The sequence below is a fragment of the Mytilus trossulus genome, chromosome 14 (genome assembly GCF_036588685.1).
Source record: "Mytilus trossulus isolate FHL-02 chromosome 14, PNRI_Mtr1.1.1.hap1, whole genome shotgun sequence".
NCBI classification, from domain to species: Eukaryota; Metazoa; Mollusca; class Bivalvia; order Mytilida; family Mytilidae; genus Mytilus; species Mytilus trossulus.
In genome coordinates, this window is record NC_086386.1 from 30,319,587 (window position 1) to 30,340,326 (window position 20,740).

Consider the following 20,740-nt stretch of genomic DNA (forward strand, 5'->3'; position numbering starts at 1 on the left):
CCTGTAAGTATCATTGTACAACACAATTTGTTAGTCATTACTGTACAACTCGATCTGTAAGTCGTCGTTGTAAAACTATAGATGTAAGTTCTCATTGTACAACTCGATCTGCAAGTTATTATTGTGAAACTATATCTGTAAGTCATCAATGTACAACTTGATCAGTAAGTTATCATTGTACAAATCGTCCACTTAGTTATCATTGTAAAACTTAATTTGTTAGTTATCATTGTACAACTCGATTTGTTAGTCATCACTGTACGACTAAATCTGTAAGTCATCATTGTACAACTTTATCTGCAAGTTATCATCGTACAAATTTCTTTATTATTCATCACTGTACAACTCGATCTGTAAGTCATTATTGTTAAACTAGATTTGTAAGTCATCTTTGAACGACTCGACCTGTAAGTATCATTGTACAACTCGATTTGTTAGTCATTACTGTACAACTTGATCTGTAAGTCGTCATTGTAAAATATAGATGTATGTTATCATTATGTTTTAAGTTTCTGCTTGTCTTAAACAAATTAAACTATTGAATTAGTTCATACTTATACGACTTAGATATACCATCTTGATAGTATAGTTATGATTTGTCAACAGTGTTCTAATAATGCAATTATTGTTTAATCTTACTTTTCGGTGAGCTTTAATTGTTTAACAGTATTGAAGTTGATAGGTATTTGCCCTCTACATGTAAAAGTAAAAATCTTATTTATTTAACTGGTTCTAGTTTATTTATTGTAATTATTTTTATAAATCTACACCCAATACTCAACAACACAGCATGGTACATCGCATATAAAACAGAGGACAACGTCTTACAGCAGTGACACGGGCTTTTATCCGATGATATAACACGACAAGGTCAACAATTAAGTTTTGACCTAGCCCATTTTATTTAAAACTACATGTGAATCATCATAATTTTGATAACTATCATTTATCTAAATAATTCAATTAAGACATGGCACAGGAGCTCGTTTAGTAGAGGCAGAAGACTGTCCAAATACCTTAGGGTATCGACCACCATTGATACTAAAATCTCATCTGAATTAACTTAACTAGCCCTTGTGGTCTGAAGTTCTTGCAGTCCATATCTCTAATACACAATTAAACTGTAGACATAATCATTATCAATTATTTCCTATTTGAATACATAAATCAAAAATAAGATCACAATCACATTAACTATTAGCAAAATCTGGTCTATTTGGGAAAAACATGAGCCACTTGGAGCATGGACCCTGTTTCATCTGTAATTGTGTTAAAGATTTTGTTATCATCATTTTTTTTTTAATTTCAACTTGTCATTAAATGTATGTGGTCTTGCTCGTATCGTTTATTCTTCTAGTTACTGTTGTCCAAATATTCTTACCCTCTACTCATAATCAGCATCTCGTTTTTCAATTGTAACTTGCTCCTTAGAAGAAAAAAAAACCAGGTGTTTAAAATAAACCATTTAAAATATAGGTTTTAATCAGTTTAAATGAGGTTCAAGCTGGTATGTAATTAACTGCTAGTAGTCCTCTATTAATTCATGTATCATTGTCTGTTAGTTCAGGTTTTTTTTACCTTTTCTGACAACGAACTTAGACTTCCTTTGAACTGAGTTTTACTGTTGTATAATGTGTGTTTTTATTCATTCTACATTTGCTAGAGGTATAGGAGGAGGGTTGAGATGTCACGAAATATGTTCAACCCCACGGCACTTTTGTATCTGTCCCAAGTCATGAGCCTTTGGCCTTTGTAGGCCTTGTATGGGTTTTTTAAAATTTAAGTTCATTAATGTTTTGGAGTTTAGAATGACGTTTAATTTAACTAAACCAGTAAACCTTTTATTTAGGGGCAATCTGAGGCCCACCTCCGGGTGTGGGATTTTCTCACTGCATTGAAAACCTATCGGAGGACTTTGGCTGTTATCTACACTCTTTGGTCGGGTTTGTGTCTTCAAGACATATTCCATATTTCTATTCTTAATTTCATTTGAGTGTACATGTATTTCCATAATGATGTTCTATGTAAACTGGTGTTTTCCTTTATCTTATAGCCCTCCATGTAATAAAAATGACCGAGGTAAACTTTTCCTCTAGATGTCAAGACATATGAAACAGAAATACAATATTGGACAAGTTTATAATAACATTAACGGTACCAATTTCCCTGCACCAGATGCGCATTTCGACAATGCATGTCTCTTCAGTGATGCTCGTGGCCAAAATATTTGAAATCCAAAGTTTATATAACAGATGAAGAGCTATAATCCAAAAGATCTAAAAAGTAAAGCCAAATCCGTGAAAAGAATCAGAGCTTTGCATGAGGGAGATACATTCCTTAGTTTATAATAATTTCTAAAATTTTGTAGCAGCAAATTTTAATAACACAAAAAAAATCCGTATTTTCATGCCGAAAATATAATATAACAAAATGTCTTGTTTAGCCTGTTTTTGTATGGATTGAAAGTTGTTGTTTGGCTGCATGTTCGTGTGTTAATTGAATTTCACTTTGTACAGTTTTATTCGATCATTGGGTTTTTTTTGGGTTTTTTTTTAATCATTTTCATTCACATGTTTTAAAAATCTTTCTATGTGTGATTATACATTTATACGAAAGTTACATTACCTAAAAAAGGAACAACTTGTCGATGTTCCTAAGAGAGGAACTTTAAAGGAAAACGATGATTACCCCCGACTTGATAAACTTGTCAATCGTTTGTCTGTAGTGCTTTAGAGCAGTATATGATTTCACATGCCCTTTGATACAAAGTTAAATAAACATTATCGATTTTCCTGTCTCACTAACCATTCTACAGATAAATTATGTTTCATTTTATAGTTGCTTTTCTTTCAGAATAGATTAGTTTGATAATAAACTTTGACATTACATTGTTTTCCTATTAGGAAATCATTAATATCTAGTATCTACTACAGTTACCCATTTGGAGGCTATTTTTTTCTTGTCAATTATGTAATTGAACAAGCAGCTAGATAAATATGATTTTAAGTATTTAAAATTAATGTTTGATTGAGATTTCAGTTCTTCAAATGGACATTCCGATACAAACATTTGTATAATATCAGCAAACTGAATGACTAAACTTACAGATCAAATTTCATATGTCTACATCTACGTACTTTTCATCTACGTTACAAAAAACTTTTTTTTTCAATCGTATATTGAGATCAATTGAGATCTAGGTAAGCAGTAAGGGAATGTATTGAGATCAAGTGAGATCTATGTCAGCAGTAAGGGGATGTATTGAGATCAAGTGAGATCTATGTAAGCAGTAAGGGGATGTATTGAGATCAATTGAGATCTAGGTAAGCAGTAAGGGAATGTATTGAGATCAAGTGAGATCTATGTAAGCAGTAAGGGGATGTATTGAGATCAAGTGAGATCTATGTAAGCAGTAAGGGGATGTATTGAGATCAATTGAGATCTAGGTAAGCAGTAAGGGAATGTATTGAGATCAAGTGAGATCTATGTAAGCAGTAAGGGAATGCATTGAGATCAATTGAGATCTAGGTAAGCAGTAAGGGAATGTATTGAGATCAAGTTAGATCTATGTAAGCAGTAAGGGGATGTATTGAGATCAAGTGAGATCTATGTAAGCAGTAACGGAATGCATTGAGATCAAGTGAGATCTAGGTAAGCAGTAAGGGAATGCATTGAGATCAAGTGAGATCTATGTAAGCAGTAAGGGAATGCATTGAGATCAAGTGAGATCTATGTAAGCAGTAAGGGAATGCATTGAGATCAATTGAGATCTAGGTAAGCAGTAAGGGAATGTATTGAGATCAAGTGAGGTCTATGTAAGCAGTAAGGGGATGTATTGAGATCAAGTGAGATCTATGTAAGCAGTAAGGGAATGCATTGAGATCAAGTGAGATCTAGGTAAGCAGTAAGGGAATGCAATAGAACGTCAGCGTAAAATCTTTTATGTCTCAATAATTACATAAGATGTGTGTTTCATATAAAAATTTTATTCTGATTGGCTAACTGCACATTATGCGTTCTTCCTTCAGCAATTGCATTTCTCAATAAAACCTTTCATTTATGATAACACGTGGTCCCACAATAAAGTGCACAGATTAATTAAATATTTTGTTTATAAAATTCGTGATGATCATAGCTAAAAAAAAATGTAATTATAAGTATTGAATGATTCTTTTTGTAACTTCATGGGGTTTTAAAAGCGTTGACCGTGAATGAAGCGCGAAAGCGCTTCATACAAAATGTATTTCGGTCAACGCTTTAACACCCCAATAAAGTTACAAAAAGAAGCATTAAATTCTTAATTGGCGTGCGCCCAATATCTTCCTGTATCTATACTTGATATATGGCATGTGTTCTTATCTATTGTAAACTGCCTTATATTTATTGATCTATTGATACCATTTGTAAAATATATGGTGGTTTCTGTATCATTATCCACATTTTCTATTCACCCACATACCAACAGAGCTGATGTGCAGCTAAAATAAACAACCTTTACTAGAACAAGGTTAGTTCGTGTGTCATAGTCTATGTGATCTATTCGCTTTTTTCCAACATGGTTTTTTCTCCCCACATAAATAATGATTAATTGAAGTTGACCTAACGTCCAGGGGTTGAAGTCCAAAAATATTGCCCAGTGCTCGGAGCACAAAAATCATGCTCGAAACACCAAATCCAGTATTTTGATTGGTTGATTCTTGAGTTTGAGTACAAAAAAAACGTGCTAAAAAGTTTTATGACCGCAAGGCATGTAGCCATTTATTATTTAATTCAAAATCAGAACGTGAAACCTAACGTTAATAAGAAGGAATGTAAATCTTGACATCATCTTGCCCACCTCCGGGCATTAAAAATCCATTGGTGGACTTATATGTAAACTGGTGTTTTCCTTTATCTTATATGGAATATTAAAGCTGTCCATGTCATAAAAAAACCCGAGGTAAACTGCTCCTCTAGATGTCAAGACATATGAAACAGAAATTCAATATTGGACAAGTTTATAATAGAACGAAATGTCTTGTTTAACCTGCTTTTGTATGGATTGAAAGGCGTTGTTTGGCTGCATGCTCGTGTGTTAATTGATCTTTCGCTTTGTACAGGCATAGATTACCTAAGTCGTATTTGGCACAACTTTTTGGAATTTTGGATCCTCAATGCTTTTCAACTTTCTACTTGTTTGGCTTTATTAATATTTCGATTTGAGCGTCACTGATGAGTCTTATGAAGACGAAACGCGCGTCTAGCGTACTAAATTTTTTAATCATTTCATTCACATGTTTTTAATCTTTCTATGTATGATTATACATTTATGCGAAAGTTACATATCCTGAAAAAGAACAACTTGTCGATTTATGTTCCTAAGAGAGGTACTTTAAAGGAAAACGATGATTACTCCAGTTACTTTATAAACTTGTCAATCTTTTGTCTGTAGTGCTTTAGAGCAGTATATGATTTCACATGCCCTTTGATACAAAGTTAAATAAACATTATCGATTTTCCTGTCTCACTAACCATTCTACAGATAAATTATGTTTCATTTTATAGTTGCTTTTCTTTCAGAATAGATTAGTTTGATAATAAACTTTGACATTACATTGTTTTCCTATTAGGAAATCATTAATATCTAGTCTCTTCTACAGTTACCCATTTGAAGGCTATTTTTTTCTTGTCAATTATGTAATTGAACAAGCAGTTAGATAAATATGATTTTAAGTATTTAAAATTAATGTTTGATTGAGCTTTCAGTTCTTTAAATGGACATTCCGATACAAACATTTATTTAATATCAGCAAACTGCATGGTTCAACTTACAGATCAAATATCATATGTCTACATCGACGTACTTTTTCCTCAACTTTTTCATCTACGTTACAAAAACGTATATTTTTATCAATCGTATATTGAGATCAAGAGAGATCTTGGTTAGACTGGTTCCCGATCGCAATATTCAGTATGTTACACATATACCAATATATATCGTGAGAGAGTATGGCTAATAGCTAATACCTTGAACGTAGTACCGGGAACCAGGATAGATCTAGGTACACAGTAAGGGAATGCAATAGAACGTAAGCGTAAAACCTTTAATGTGTCATTGGCGTGTGCCCAATATCTTCCTGTATCTATAGTCAGAAATCTGATGTACAGAAGTTGTCGTTTGTTTATGTAATTTATACGTGTTTCTCGTTTCTCGTTTTTTTATATAGATTAGACCGTTTGAATGGTTTTACACTAGTAACTTTGGGGGTCCTTTAAAGCTTGTTGTTCGGTGTGAGCCAAGGCTCCGGGTTGAAGGCCGTGCATTTACTTATAATGGTTTACTATTTTAAATTAATATTTGGATGGAGAGTTGTCTCATTGGCACTCACACCACATCTTCCTGTATCTATACTTGATTTGTCATAAATATAAGACGATGAGGTGTGAGTGCAAATGAGACAACTCTCCAACATCAGATTGCTGACTGAGGACAGGTGCAAACATTTGCAGCGGGATTAAACGTTTTAATAGTACCAAACCTTCTTCCTTTTTCGTAGTCTATTTAATCTATTCGTTTTTCTTCTACATGGCTTGTCTTTTACATTCCACATAAATAATGATTAATTCAAGTTGACCTAACGTCCAGTAGCCAATTATTTTATTCAAAATCAGAACTTGAAACCTAACGTTAACAAGAATGAATGTAAATCTTGACATCATTAGTCAAGTGATTTAACGATATCGCCATTGATTGGTTATGAGGGGAAAGGACCCTAAAATGTAATTGATCTTTAACTGTTTGCTGGAAATAAAATGTTCAACTAAGCTGCATTGTTATACATGAAAACATTTGATCAGAAATAATTATGACTTGGGTTTTACATATGATACTGCTTTTCAAATTATTGACTTCAATGTTTGTTTTCATCCTTTCATGAAGCTATGATTAACTGACGTGAGGTATCATTTTATTATGGTGTCTGGTATCAACGTAACTCCCCTGTTATTAAATAAATGATACATTTCCCTGAATCTTCTATTGACTATTCTGTCTGAGGAAATTTACGTCTTATGCTATATGTTTCACTATACTTTTCCAAGTTCTCTTTATCGATTATCTTGTACTTGGAAATAGATTCTTCACATCAACGATTTGCGCTTTATATAATAATTGTGCAAGTCTTAATGGCAATTTGACCAGTAATTAACATTGATTCTGCTCGAAACTTATTAAATACATTGCAATATTTTACAAATGGATGATAGAATTTCAATATTCTAAATTGATAAAACATTAAAATTGATGTATGTATGTTTCTAGATTTGCGATTATTTAATGCTAAAATACACATTATTTAAGTGTGATGTTTAAGCTGAAAACTGTTAAAAAAATGAAAAATAATATGAATTATTTGTCCCTTTCGTCATTTTTAATACATATATCTTATTGGTGTATTTATGTATAAGGAGACAAACATTCGGTACGCTTTGAAAGGAGGAGGGGTAGAGAAGGGAATTATTTTGGTGTTATCCTTGATCAAAACCCTAAAAATTTGCTATGATTAGGGAATTTCCGATTTAGTTTTCCTCTAAGTTCAGTATTTTTCAGTATTTTTGTGATTTTACTTTTTTGTATACAGTACATTAAACTTAATAATCGTTATAGTACATTTCTCTTGAGACATAACTTATATTTTGATAAACACCAGTAAGATTTTTCTGTGACTCTATAATCCTTACATCTTTGTGTAAATAAAAATTCATTGCACTTAGAATACCGGATACAACAGAATCCATGCATACTACCATAGTGTAACCCAAAACATATTTTATTTGACACAGCTGGTAGACTTTAATCTATAATTCGTTAATAAGTACAATCCCTCAACAAGAAAATCGGTATCAACACTTTAAACTTTCAATATTAGATTATTTTGTGTGTGTTTAATTATTGTTATAGTTAAAATTATTATTATTATATTTTTTATTATTGCATAGCAATATAATATTTCCCACAGAACGTAACTAAAAGTTAGCGTGCAATAAATTATAATATTGCACTAGTGCAATAAATCTCAAAATTCATGACGTCATCAACGTTTAAATCTTAGTTTAAACCAATTTTTACTTTCAAATATTGTATTGCTATACAATAAAAGGGTTATTGCATGAATATTGGGGAATATTGTCCCTCGTAGAACATATATTGCACTCGCAAGCTCGTGCAATATAAAATTCTACTCGTGACAATATTCCCCAATATTCATGCAATAACCCTATAATATTGCACTAGTGCAAAAAATCTTCAAAAATTAATGATGTCATCAACGACAAAATCTTAGTTTAAACCAATTTTTACTTTCAAATATTATAGTGCTATACAATAAAAGGGTTATTGCATGAATATTGGGGAATATTGTCCCTCGTAGAACATATATTGCACTCGCAAGCTCGTGCAATATAATATTCTACTCGGGACAATATTCCCCAATATTCATGCAATAACCCTATATTATTATTATTATTTGGGTGAAACTTTTAATGACGACGTCGACCAGTCCGATTAAAGTGGTTATAATGAAGACGGTCAGTAAGAACACCAAGACAACTTAATACATTAAATAACATCAGTTATCTAAACATTGTGGTTAATGTGATCGATCACAGATCAAGTATTTGTCAAAATTGTCTAGATATTATAGATTTATTTATTTCTTAATCTAACTAGTATATGAAGCAGCATGCATTGAGTCTGTTGACGTACGAATGATGTTAGCTAGACCGACAAATAGTTTGTGAGGCTAGACCGACAAATAGTTTATGTTAAACTTAAACATGGTTAACCCCGCCGCATTTTTGTGCCTATCCCAAGTGATCAGGAGCCTCTGGTCGTTCTTCGTCTTGTATGTTTTTTAAATTTTTAGACTACATGTAGTTCATTTTGATGTTTTGGAGTTTAGTATGACGTCCATTTGCACTAACCTAGACTGTACACATTTTTATTTAGAGGCTAGCTGAGGCACCCGGTTGCGTTGAAGACCCATCGGTAGCCTTTGGCTGTTGTCTGCTCTCTTTTTTGACAATTTCTAAATAGTTTGACATTGAATGTGCCTCAGATATGTTGGTAGTTCAATTTTATATGAAATTTCAATTATTTGTATGAAACCGTTGTGACAGTCCATGAAAACAATAATAAATATTTTAAATTTAACATACTGGTAGTGATGATAAGGTTTCTTATTAAGTAAGTTTGTATTATTAGGATACTTTTAGTTTGGGAGACACATGATTTATTTATCAGTTGTACATTTGTACTTGTCTCTAAAATTTGTTCAGTTACTTAGAGTAATCTTAGATCAGTAATGTGTGTCTGTTGTCTAGATGTTAGTTATTTATATTTTTCTTAAAGATTTGATGAGACAAGCCATTTCTAGCTCGTATTTTTGCTATCAGTGTGTTCTTATATTTGACTGTTACCCTCAAAGTCCCAGGTTACGGAAGGGTTTAGCGCTTACAAATATTTTGAACTATCACAATTTTATTTTGTTTGAATATGATTTCTTTAATAAATCGTTGCATGTGAGAAATATTTGTTTACGTCCAAGTCAGTTAGAGACAGTTGATTAGTTGACATACATGTACATAGTAGTATGAATATAAAAAAGAAGATGTGGTATGAGTGCCAATGAGACCATTCACCACCCGACACTAAAATAACACAGACATTAACAACTATATGTCACCAATAGGCCTTCAACAATGAGCAAAGCCCAAACCGCATAGTCGGCTATAAAAGGCTCCAAAATGACAATATAAAACAATTCAAACGAGAAAACTTACGGCCATATTTATTTTAAAAAATGAACGAAAAACAAATATGTAACACATAAACCAACGAGAACCACTAAATTACTCTGAATGTTTCTATTTTTAAGTATTAAACATTTCTAATCGTTATTTTTTTCTCTTCCTTTCGTACATTAAATCTCTAAATTGGAAACCTGTGATTCAACCCTTAATCTCTGACTAATTATTTGTATAGTATTGTTGTTGTCTCTTCTTAATTCCAATTACTCTTTGTTTGTACAAATGTAACATATAACATTATAATCCTAAAATCATTATTCACTATTAGCAGAAACTACTATTGAAAATAGGGATTAATGATATTCTGCAGTTATTAACATTTTTTTTTTAGATTTTTTATTGAATTCTCTAAACTTCTACTTTATTTAGGCATCATTTGTACAATGTAAGACATCCAGATTTAATATATTTAATGAAACGGAAAGTTTTGTTATAGAGACATATAGTATAATCAATATGAATACATTATATGATTATTTTTTCAAAATTTAATAGTACTTGCGTTAAAAGCGTTTAAGAATGAAATAAACAAAGGAAGCAAATTTGTCTAAAGAGGTTACCAAATCAAGAGTCACCATAATATGTCTTCGAGTGATGTGTTTTTTTTTTATGAGCGGGAGACCTATTGGTGGCCCTTGACTGTCGAGTTATTATCGCATTGATACATTCCCCGTTTCCGTTCTCTGTTCTTTGACAATTTTGTCCTTTTTGAATAAAATCGGAAGATTGATGGAGTTGAAATGTTTCAGCTAAAGTGTCTTTATATTGATATATTTGAACATTATCTAGCAATATTGTATACGAGCAAAACTGTAACTATTAGTCAGTGATAAATATTGCAGTTGTTGTATACTTGTTTTGACACACTATTGCAAAGAGAACATGTTTTATAAAAATTAAGCATTAAAGAATGTCCATAACCAAACGGTATGAGCCCTCTATTTTGCTACAGGATATGGTAATACGATAAAAATATATGCTTGTGGGCCAGATAATAGCTTTTATAAAATCTATTTTTTTTGCCAAAATGTTTTTAAATTGTCACATTTAGTTAACTTAAAGCATCGGTAAAACGTAAACATGATGAACATTTTTAATGATAAATATAAATTCTGCTCATATTTGAAAATTAAAATGCACCATCTGCATTATACAAAAATTCAATGGAATTTGGCTTAATTACCCTCTTTTGCATATGTTCAGTTCATATGTATTAGAATTTTTATGTACAAATTTTCTCATAAATGTTGTAATACTATAATGTTTGTTACAACATTTTTATTACTTTAAAAGATTCATTTTTCAAACTTATTCGATATTGGAAATAAATTTCTCCATATTTTATTTTCGGTGTAGCATAATCTTAATGGAATCTATCCGTTTATATTGTTTCTATACTTCATTTTCGAAATCAAATACCTAATGGATTTATTTAATTCAAATTTATCAGATTTTGTTAGGCTATTGATCATTTGAATTTACTTTGAAAATGTTCTAATTGAATTTTGTCTTTTTATTGAAATCTGAAACAGATTTTTAAAAAGATAGAAATATATTACGTAAAATGTTATTTTGCACTCGAACTATATCCCCTATTGATTGATTCTTGCCATTTGTAAACAGTCAGCTAATGAAAATAAAATGTTCTTTGGAATTTATTATTATCTATCGGCACTAGCGTTACCAGTTTCGACCAAATTGAGTGGCATGTTACGCAATGTTTCACAATTCCTCCAAAATCAAACATTTTTATTATCCAAAAACATTTTAAAAATCGAATTCCTTAATTCTGTGTTATGATGTACAATCACGCTATATGGACTGCACGTAAATTCACCGAATGGAAAAACCGTTGGTTTGTAAAATTTAGTTACATTTAAATAGGTCGTCACGACTTCAGATCTGTAAGTGTTAATGCAAAGATTCCATTTACTCTAATAAGTTTAACATGTTTCTTTCTGTTTCACCGTTTTCATTCAAAAGACTTGCTTTTTAATTTCCTATAATGTCTCCATCTTTACAGAATGCTGCAGTAAACCTTCCTGTTCGCTCAACATTCCGTAAAACAATCAATCCCGCATGCAGCATAGTACCATTATACACAAAACGACAGTTAAACCAATTTTCGATTTTTTTTTAATCTTTTGTTTTTATTTTTAAAAACATGTATCATACATTAAGGTAGCAAATAAACGATTGGGAACACGGATCTCTTTATAAACAAATTCTCTCTAAATTCGTAAAATTCAACAGTATTGCTTGTTATTTGACACAACTTTAATAATGCAGAAAAATTCTGTAAAACATGGTAGCGGATCTACACAATCCATGTTTCTTTCATTATGTTGTTAATATATCATTTTATTCGAAACTCTTGTCTAGATACGAATGGTTATAAGAAGTCTTGAAGATTTCAAAGCATAAACAAAAGTTCCGCCTTTGTTAAAAAGGCGTTAACGTTGCAAGCATGTTAACTTGATATAGCTGATATGTGTTTGAATATATCTTGAAATCATTATTTATCTTTTAAATCATACAATATATAGTTTTTCTTCTTTCGATACGTGTGCAAGCACTCTCGGATGTTTTTTACTTTCTTACCATTGTACTTGTTGATACTTGGTGTGGAATACAAATATATTTTAATAACGTGTTTGTAAATTGATGTTTTAGGCTATCTCACACAAAATGGCTTCTAATTCCCTAAATGGCCTTATAACTTGGTGTATCTGTATTTTATTTAGTCGTGATGCAGTTTGAAGTTAATGATCCATCAAATAGAGTCTGAAAGCTTTCAACAAAACATGATATCTATACCAGCAGATTGCATCAATAAAAATGACAATTTTACCAAAGATTGCCTGACTATTATGTGTATAAAGGCTAACTTATCTTTATTTCATATATAGTATATATATTTATTACGGATTTATCCATTTAAAGCGGGGGCACTTGCAGGAAAGGTACATAAATATGCTTCTAAGATCATATACATTGAAATAAAATACATTTTAGACAATTCATACACTATAGTAATTCATGCTTTTTTCACATTAGACATAGGACTAATACAGGATTCCAGTCTGCACTATATTGACCGACAAGGAATGGACGATGCCTTCAAGTATGCAATTCAAACCTTCAACAATGACCAAAGTCTGAGACAAGATATCAATAGTGTGATCTTAAAGAGTAAAGGACATAATGTCACTGACATAGACAACAGTTACCAGCTAACAAGGCAAAGTAATGATAGACTTCTTATTTTTATCAAAAATATTAGTTCATTCAATCTGTATGTAAAAGAGGGACGAAAGATACCAGAGGGACAGTCAAACTCATAAATCGAAAATAAACTGACAACGCCATGGCTAAAAATGAAAAAGACAAACAGACAAACAATAATACACATGAAACAACATAGAAAACTAAAGAATAAACAACACGAACCCCACCAAGAACTAGGGGTGATCTCAGGTGCTCCGGAAGGGTAAGCAGATCCTGCTCCACATGTGGCACCCGTCGTGTTGCTTATGCGATAACAAATCCGGTAAATAGTCTAATTCGGTAAATGTATACAAGCTCCAATTGTAAACTATAACATATAATAGTTGACAAAAATTAGTACCCAAACTATATAGAATTGGTAAACTACTTATATAACTATGTGATGTTACGTGTATGTGTAAAAATTATTTGGCACCTAAACTTCATGTATAATTTAGGAAATTTTCTATTGTGCAAAGAAGAAAAAATGATAATTTTTATCAATTGGACACAATTAAATGAGACTTTTGATTAAAAATTTCTAATGGGTCATTATTTTTCTGTTTCTTTTAATCAACCTTTTTTGTATGTAAATTCCAAAAAATTGTTACTTAATTTTATTGAATGAAAATTCGAAAGGAGATAATTTAGGTATTTGAGTTTATCTCATATTCAGTCTTATATCTTTCAGTATGTCATTTACTACCAAAGAACATTATACTGTTTATTGCGGATTCATCACAGAAATCTATGGAAGTTTACGAGTCGATGTCGAGTAACCTGGAAATTCCAATAGTCTTGCCAAGAGGACCTGGATACAATCACACATCGGACTATGTTTTTGATATGACGCCTTCCTTTATTGGGGCTATTATCGATTATATTCAGTACTTTGGTTGGAAAGTTGTGTATTATGTCTACGACTCGGAAGAAAGTGAGTAATACAAACTCTTGAACATTCTAAGCGACACCTAGCGTACGTATATATACCGATAGGATTCTAGTATTGAACATAAAATACATAGACACTAGAACTAGAGTAAGAAAATAAAATAAAACAAATAAATAACATTTAATGTTAAAAGTCTTTGTACAGTCTCTCGCTAATACTTAAATGTCCACACATTTCGTTTAATGCTTAGACCTTTTCTGTTGGGAAGGATTTGATCGTTTAGTTTCTAGCGTACTCACGTAGTATTTACAAATTATGACTTGGATGGAGATTTGTCTCATTGGCACTCATCCAACATTTTCTTATTCCTATATATATCTATATATTACATCCTTAGTTTTCAATTTTAATTTTCTTTTTTATTTGAGCATTCTTAATGAATGTTAATCTAAAAATAGTGATTCCGGACAATCGAATAATATTTTACTAAGTGCTTTTTTTCATTTCACTTAACGAATTATGTTATATTTGTATTTGATTTTGTCACTCTGAAAGAGGAAAGGCTTACTCCTCTTGAAATAATTGAATAAGTACTTGATATTTTCCAAATTTTCCGTGATATATGTAACATTGTAGTTTGGAAACGTTCCTTTTAATTTTGAATCTACATTATACATTTCTAAAGGTGGCTCGAGGGTTCAAAAAAAATATTGACACAGTTGTTTTTTCATACAAATTTTATTTATTACAATATTGTTACTTTATGATATGATACAAAAATCAACCAAAAAAATCAATTCGCTTTGGCCTCAGATGACTATTAAAATGTTTATGTCATTGAAAAACTTCCAAATTGTCTGCCTTCGGTGAAAAAATGCCTTTTTTTTTGGCATAAAAATTTAAATATCTTTCTGAACTCATCAATGACCATTATTTTTTTTTTATTATTTTCAAATGTACTGTATTTAAACTAAACTAGTATAAAATTTATGTGATTTCTGTAATTTACATGTGTTAGTTCTTTTTTATTTCGATTTTACTTTTTTTTCTCCTATCAGTTCAACAGAAAATAGTACCTTAACAGAAATGAAAGCTTCAATCATGGGTTTAAATGAACGGTGACCCCACATTTTCATTTATTTTTTTCTTTTAAGTATAGGATAAAGTTGATCTTATAGAGAAAAAAAATGGCGAAATCCTATATTTAAAAAGCACCCTTAATAGACACTTTACGTTTTTCAATAAGGGGCCAGCTGAAGGACGCCTCCGGGTGCGGAATTTTTCGCTACATTGGAGACCTGTTGGTGACCTTCTGCTGTTGTTTTTTTCTTTAGTCGGGTTGTTGTCTCTTTGACACATTCTCCATTTCCATTCTCAATTTTATACTTTACGTTTGCTAATAAACGGCAATATTTAAATCCATTTTTTGTAGGTCTACATAGAATTCAAGAAATCTACAGAGCACAGAAAAGTTTAGGAACTAGATCATTTTCCCTCAGACCTAAACGAATTGTCAACATCAGTGATTCCTATGCTGTTTTACGTTCTGTGGATAAACATAGATACTGTGATAGCGATATGCAGTTTGCCTGTAATATGAGAATAATTCTAGACCTGTCTACTAAAGAAGCTTTCAATCTTACATTAGAACAGGTGACTCAACTAACCTATTATAAGATGACACTTTTGATTTTATAATTAACACAGGGTTGAGACCTTATTAGCTGGGAGACTATTAGTCCCCGAGGGTATCACTAAGAAACTTCTTTAGTGGAAGATAACACCAATAGCTGTTATAAAATTTTAGAAATTATTTTTAATAAAGGAATGAATATTTTTCTCAAGCATATAATAGACCTAATTCCTTATCTTTGTCTTGCTTTACTTTAGGGGCTTTTCAATTTATCAGTTTAAATTTGCAACGTAATTATTAAGTACAATTCCAAAATATAGATAAATGGTACCGATAGAAAATGGTAACATGAATACTCATAACTATACATACAGTATATAGCAATGTAAACTAGAGAAATGTTAGTATCGATAAAAGCGGCAACAGTAGTCATACCACTGTTCCAAATTTATAAATCGATTGAGAAAAAAACAAATCCGGGTTCCAAACCAAAATCAAAACTTTACCACGTTGCTTAATTGATACTCTACAAGAATAAGTTTATTCAAAATATCAACGAGTTTACATGGATCGTATCTATTAGTTAGTTTACGGATTCTATTAGCAACACCACTCTACACATTAGTTGTTCAAATAAATTAAGACCAGTTATAATATTTCAGTCAGAGGTAATAATTTTTATCATTTCTATTTTACCTTTTTCTAGATAATCAATGTTGGTATGAACAGAGATGAATATCACTACATTCTGGGAGGACTAGTAAGTTTAATTGTTTAGTTATTTTAACACTTCATTTCGTACGAATGTATTTCTTTAAAAAATGCGCAATTCTTAATCTATTGATAATAGGTCATATGTAAGATTCCCTACAGACTGTTCGGTTATGCGTCGAAATTACGTTTACGTGTCCCAGTAGGGTGTCCTTTTTTCCTGCGGACTGTTACAGTATGTACTGACACGTAAAACTCAGGCTCAGTGTGTCGGATTAATATAAAGCAGGGTTGATATTCCTACAGGAATAACATGCTCGAGTCATAATCTGCTGGAATTATTTGTTTAATACTAAAACATTGTCATCATCTTACGTATAGCTTTACAATTAATAACGCCTCTGTTGCTTTATACCAGTAATAATTATGACAAGTTCACCATGACGGTTCATCTTGTTTTTAGTATTTAACCTTCTCATCATTTTCAAACTAATCACAAAAGACAACTTTGCAGCATTCGTTTTTTAATTATATATCAAACTACTGTAACATTGGAAAATATTGTGAAGGTTTTAATTTCATTTAACTGATTTGACAGTGAAAGCATCCAAATACACGTGTAATTAAAAGAGAACAATATTATTTTCAAAATAAAAAAAAAGTAATATCATAAAAAATAATCAAGAATATTATAATAATTATTTTTTTGTGCATTCTATTGCAAAAATGTTTAAGCAATTGTCTTCAAGGCCTAATGACTAATTTTGAATCTTTTGATTTATAAACTAAGCAGTGAACAGCAAACGTCAAATGTTACCCCTATATTAAAACTCCCCAGCGAATTCCTTAATGATAAAGCATCAACATTTACATTCGTTTTTGTACTTTCAATTAAACTGAATTAGGACTGGTACACTTTACATGTTTATTTTGTAAAAAAATACATCATTTGACGTTCTAAATAAACTCATCATAGATATCAGGACTAAATTTAGTATACGCCAGACACGCGTTTCGTCTACAAAAGACTCATCAGTAACGCTCAAATCCAAAAAAGTTAAAAAGGCCAAATAAAGTACAAAGTTGAAGAGCATTGAGGACCAAAATTCCTAAACGTTTTGCCAAATACAGCTAAGGTAATCTAAGCCTGAGGTAGAAAAGCCTTAGTATTTCAAAAAATTCAAAAATTTGCAAACAGTAAAATTATAAATATAACAATATCAATGACAATTCATGTCACACAGTAATACACAGTTGTTTTTTTTTAAATAAATTGCAATGTTTATACTAGCACTGTTCAAATGTCGAAGAACAAAAAAAAAAGAATTATTTGTCACTGTACTGCCTTATACAATGAATAAAACCCATACAGTATAGTCAGCTATAAAAGGCCCCGCCATGATGAAAAATAGCCAACAATCCGAACGATTAAACTACATGTAACTGCTTTATTAATACAATACAATAAAAAACAAGTGTGGTAGAAATGAAGCAACGCCAACCACTGCATTACAGGCTTCAGACCTTGGACAAACACAAAAGGAAAGTGACGGAATTAATAAAATTGAGAAAGGAAATGAGGAATGTGTCAAAGCGACAACAACCCGAGCATAAAGCAGACAACAAACATGTTTCTTTTTGACCTTTTATTATAAGTATATAATAATATTGTATTTTATTTTAAATATTCCCAGGGCATACAAGAACTTGACCTTAGTGCTTTTGCTTATGGTGGCGTCAACATCACTGGCTTTTCGATGCTGAACGCTCACTCAGCAACTTTTAAAGAAATAGATTCAGACATGAATAGAAAAGTTTACCAAAATCTAAATCCACTGACGGTAAGTTTATAGTCATTGCATATTAAATACAAAAAGGGATGAGCAAAAAAAAACATAGACAATCACATACTAAATATATATAGGAAGATGTGATTTGAGTGCCTATGAGACAACTCTCCATCCAAGTCACAATTTATAAAAGTAAACAATTATAAGTCTTACTCGAAAAATAGCGGCGTTAATAAATGCCAGTTGCAACCAAATTAAAGATGACAAAAATGGCAAGAAATGACAGATTGTGTCAGCTTTGTTACTTAGCTGACATTAAGGATGAATATCATTACACAATGTGTTGTAAACTTTTAAACCAGAAAAGACAAAAAAAAAACATGTCTTGCTTACTTTGACAATTAAGATCACAAGTAAAAATTTGATATATTTAAAGCGATGGTTTATTTGTGAACTTACACAAAGCAGTTGCTGAAATAGAATCATGCATTTGAATGTGTCTATTCATTAGCTGAAATGGACTTTTCAGATGTATGAAACATTAAATTTAGTTTTTTTATGATTTAGTTATTTGCTTGCGATAAATTTTATGGATTTACAAAATTATTCTTATAAATTCAAAATCATAAGGAGAACGGTTAACGTAGTCCAGAAAAGCTTTTTACGTGCAATTAATTTGGTGCATATCTTTTTTCAGAAATTTTTGTACTCTTTCTCTCTATCATGACTTACCATTTGTTTAGTCTGAACATTTTGATAATCCTTATGTATTTAGAATAATGATTTTTGATTCAGATTGATAAAGCCATGATGATAGATGCTGTGAGATTTATTGGCAAAGGAATAGATAAGTACTTGGCTGATTCTTTGTCGCATTCATTTAAAGGAGCGACGTGTAATAAAGGTTACAAAAAAGATTTAAAAGATACACCTACTCGTGGAAGTCTAATTGCCAAATCAATGAAACAGGTATGTACAAGTAATACTCGTTTGTTTTATAGTGCATACACGTTTGAATTGATGCAATACAACTAAACACGAGGGTATATTCAAATCAGATGTCAGTGGTTGGGTACTGACATGACAATAACAAACTGTTATTAAATTCTCCAATGATAGATTAAAAAAATACTATGAAACTAACATTCTAACTCCGTCAGTAAAAGTTGACCTTACATGAGTTTCAATGAAGGTCCCGTTTGGGCATGTAGGACATATAGATTTTCGCGTGACGAGTTCTTATAAATAAGAAGATTTGATATGAGTAGTAACGAGACAATCTGCGTCTAAGTCATAAGGTATATAAAAAATCAAAGTCGAAGTACGGCCTTCAACACGGAGCATTGGCTTACACTGAACAAAAAGCTATAAAGGGCCCCAAAATGACTAGTACAAACAATTAAAACAGAAAAACTAACCTTCTGCTGTACTATTTAAAATAGGATAAACGAGAAACACTTATGAACCACACCAACAAACGGCAACTATAGAACAACACGCTCCTGACTTAGGACAGATGCATACATATGCAACGGGTTTAAACGTTTTAACAGGCACAAACCTTCAACCTAGCCTGTGACAGTAGTGTAAAATTACAACACAGAAAGATCCATGGTTTTCAAATGTTTGCGATTGAGCACTCCTGTTGAAGAAATCCAGAAAAAAACGCTTTATACGCACGAATTTTATAAAGTGCATGTTATATTCATTAATTAGAGTTAATCAAAATTCTGGAACCAAATATTTAGTACTTTTTACGAAATATTATATATATAATAAACCTTTAAGATAATTGTTACTTGTCTGTTTATTTTCGATAGGTTAATCATATACTTAATTTTTGTATTAAAGTTAGGAGATACATTACATATCCATTCGATTGATGTGTTTGAGCTTTTGATTTTTTCCATTTGATAAGGGACTTTCCTTTTTGAATTTTCCTCAGAGTTCAGTATTTTTGTAATTTTACTTTTTTACTCAGTCAGCTGTTAATACTATTTTCCAGGTTGAACTACCGGCAGGCCTAACGGGGAAAGTTGCGTTCGATTCAAATGGGCTGCGGAAAGATTACACTTTAGAAGTTCATCAAATGGGATACAAGTCTAAATTGACGAAGGTGCAGACACTTCTCTTAATATGTGTTTAAATGAGAAGGAAAGTAGCGTAGTAATTTCGAAATGAATAATTATCTCAAGTTTCCTAGTCTAACAAAAATCCATCAAATGGCTGTAGAAGGTAAAAAAAAAAGATAATAAACAAAATTATAACAAAAAAACCCACATGAAACCTTTAGTATTAAAATAAAAATACATTAATCAGTTTTCAATTTACTTTAAAAAAAAAAAAAAGCTTATTTGATATACATTGTATGAGTTAACAAACAACTACTGCATACATAATTGCTAAATTGGTATACGGAAGGCAGTGAGAAAGAAATTTTTATCAATTTACACATTTGTTTTAAAGATTGGTGATTGGTCACCTAATAGACCTTCAGGGAAAAGATTTGAGACCAATATTCCTTCCCGAATGCCAATGGACAGATCTTTGACTCATGCAAATAGGACATGGAGAATTGCAACCAAAATAGTACGTATATTT

The 20,740-nt window shown here is 31.3% G+C and overlaps 1 protein-coding gene across 2 annotated transcripts in view; it reads left to right on the forward strand.

Moving 5' to 3' along the window:
- The window catches only part of LOC134697018 (glutamate receptor-like), a 35,981-nt gene that overhangs the window by 4,247 nt on the left and 10,994 nt on the right, over positions 1-20,740 (forward strand). Inside the window, exons 1-9 of one of the 2 annotated variants that reach the window (XM_063559025.1) lie at positions 11,654-11,701; positions 12,904-13,092; positions 13,805-14,047; positions 15,438-15,658; positions 16,345-16,398; positions 18,044-18,190; positions 18,935-19,108; positions 20,145-20,255; positions 20,606-20,728. In XM_063559025.1, the coding sequence (XP_063415095.1) occupies positions 12,954-13,092; positions 13,805-14,047; positions 15,438-15,658; positions 16,345-16,398; positions 18,044-18,190; positions 18,935-19,108; positions 20,145-20,255; positions 20,606-20,728 (1,212 nt within the window). In that variant the 5' untranslated portion in view covers positions 11,654-11,701; positions 12,904-12,953. Of the gene's footprint in view, positions 1-11,653; positions 11,702-12,903; positions 13,093-13,804; positions 14,048-15,437; positions 15,659-16,344; positions 16,399-18,043; positions 18,191-18,934; positions 19,109-20,144; positions 20,256-20,605; positions 20,729-20,740 lie in introns of those variants that run through there. The other variant, XM_063559024.1, reaches the window with a different exon arrangement.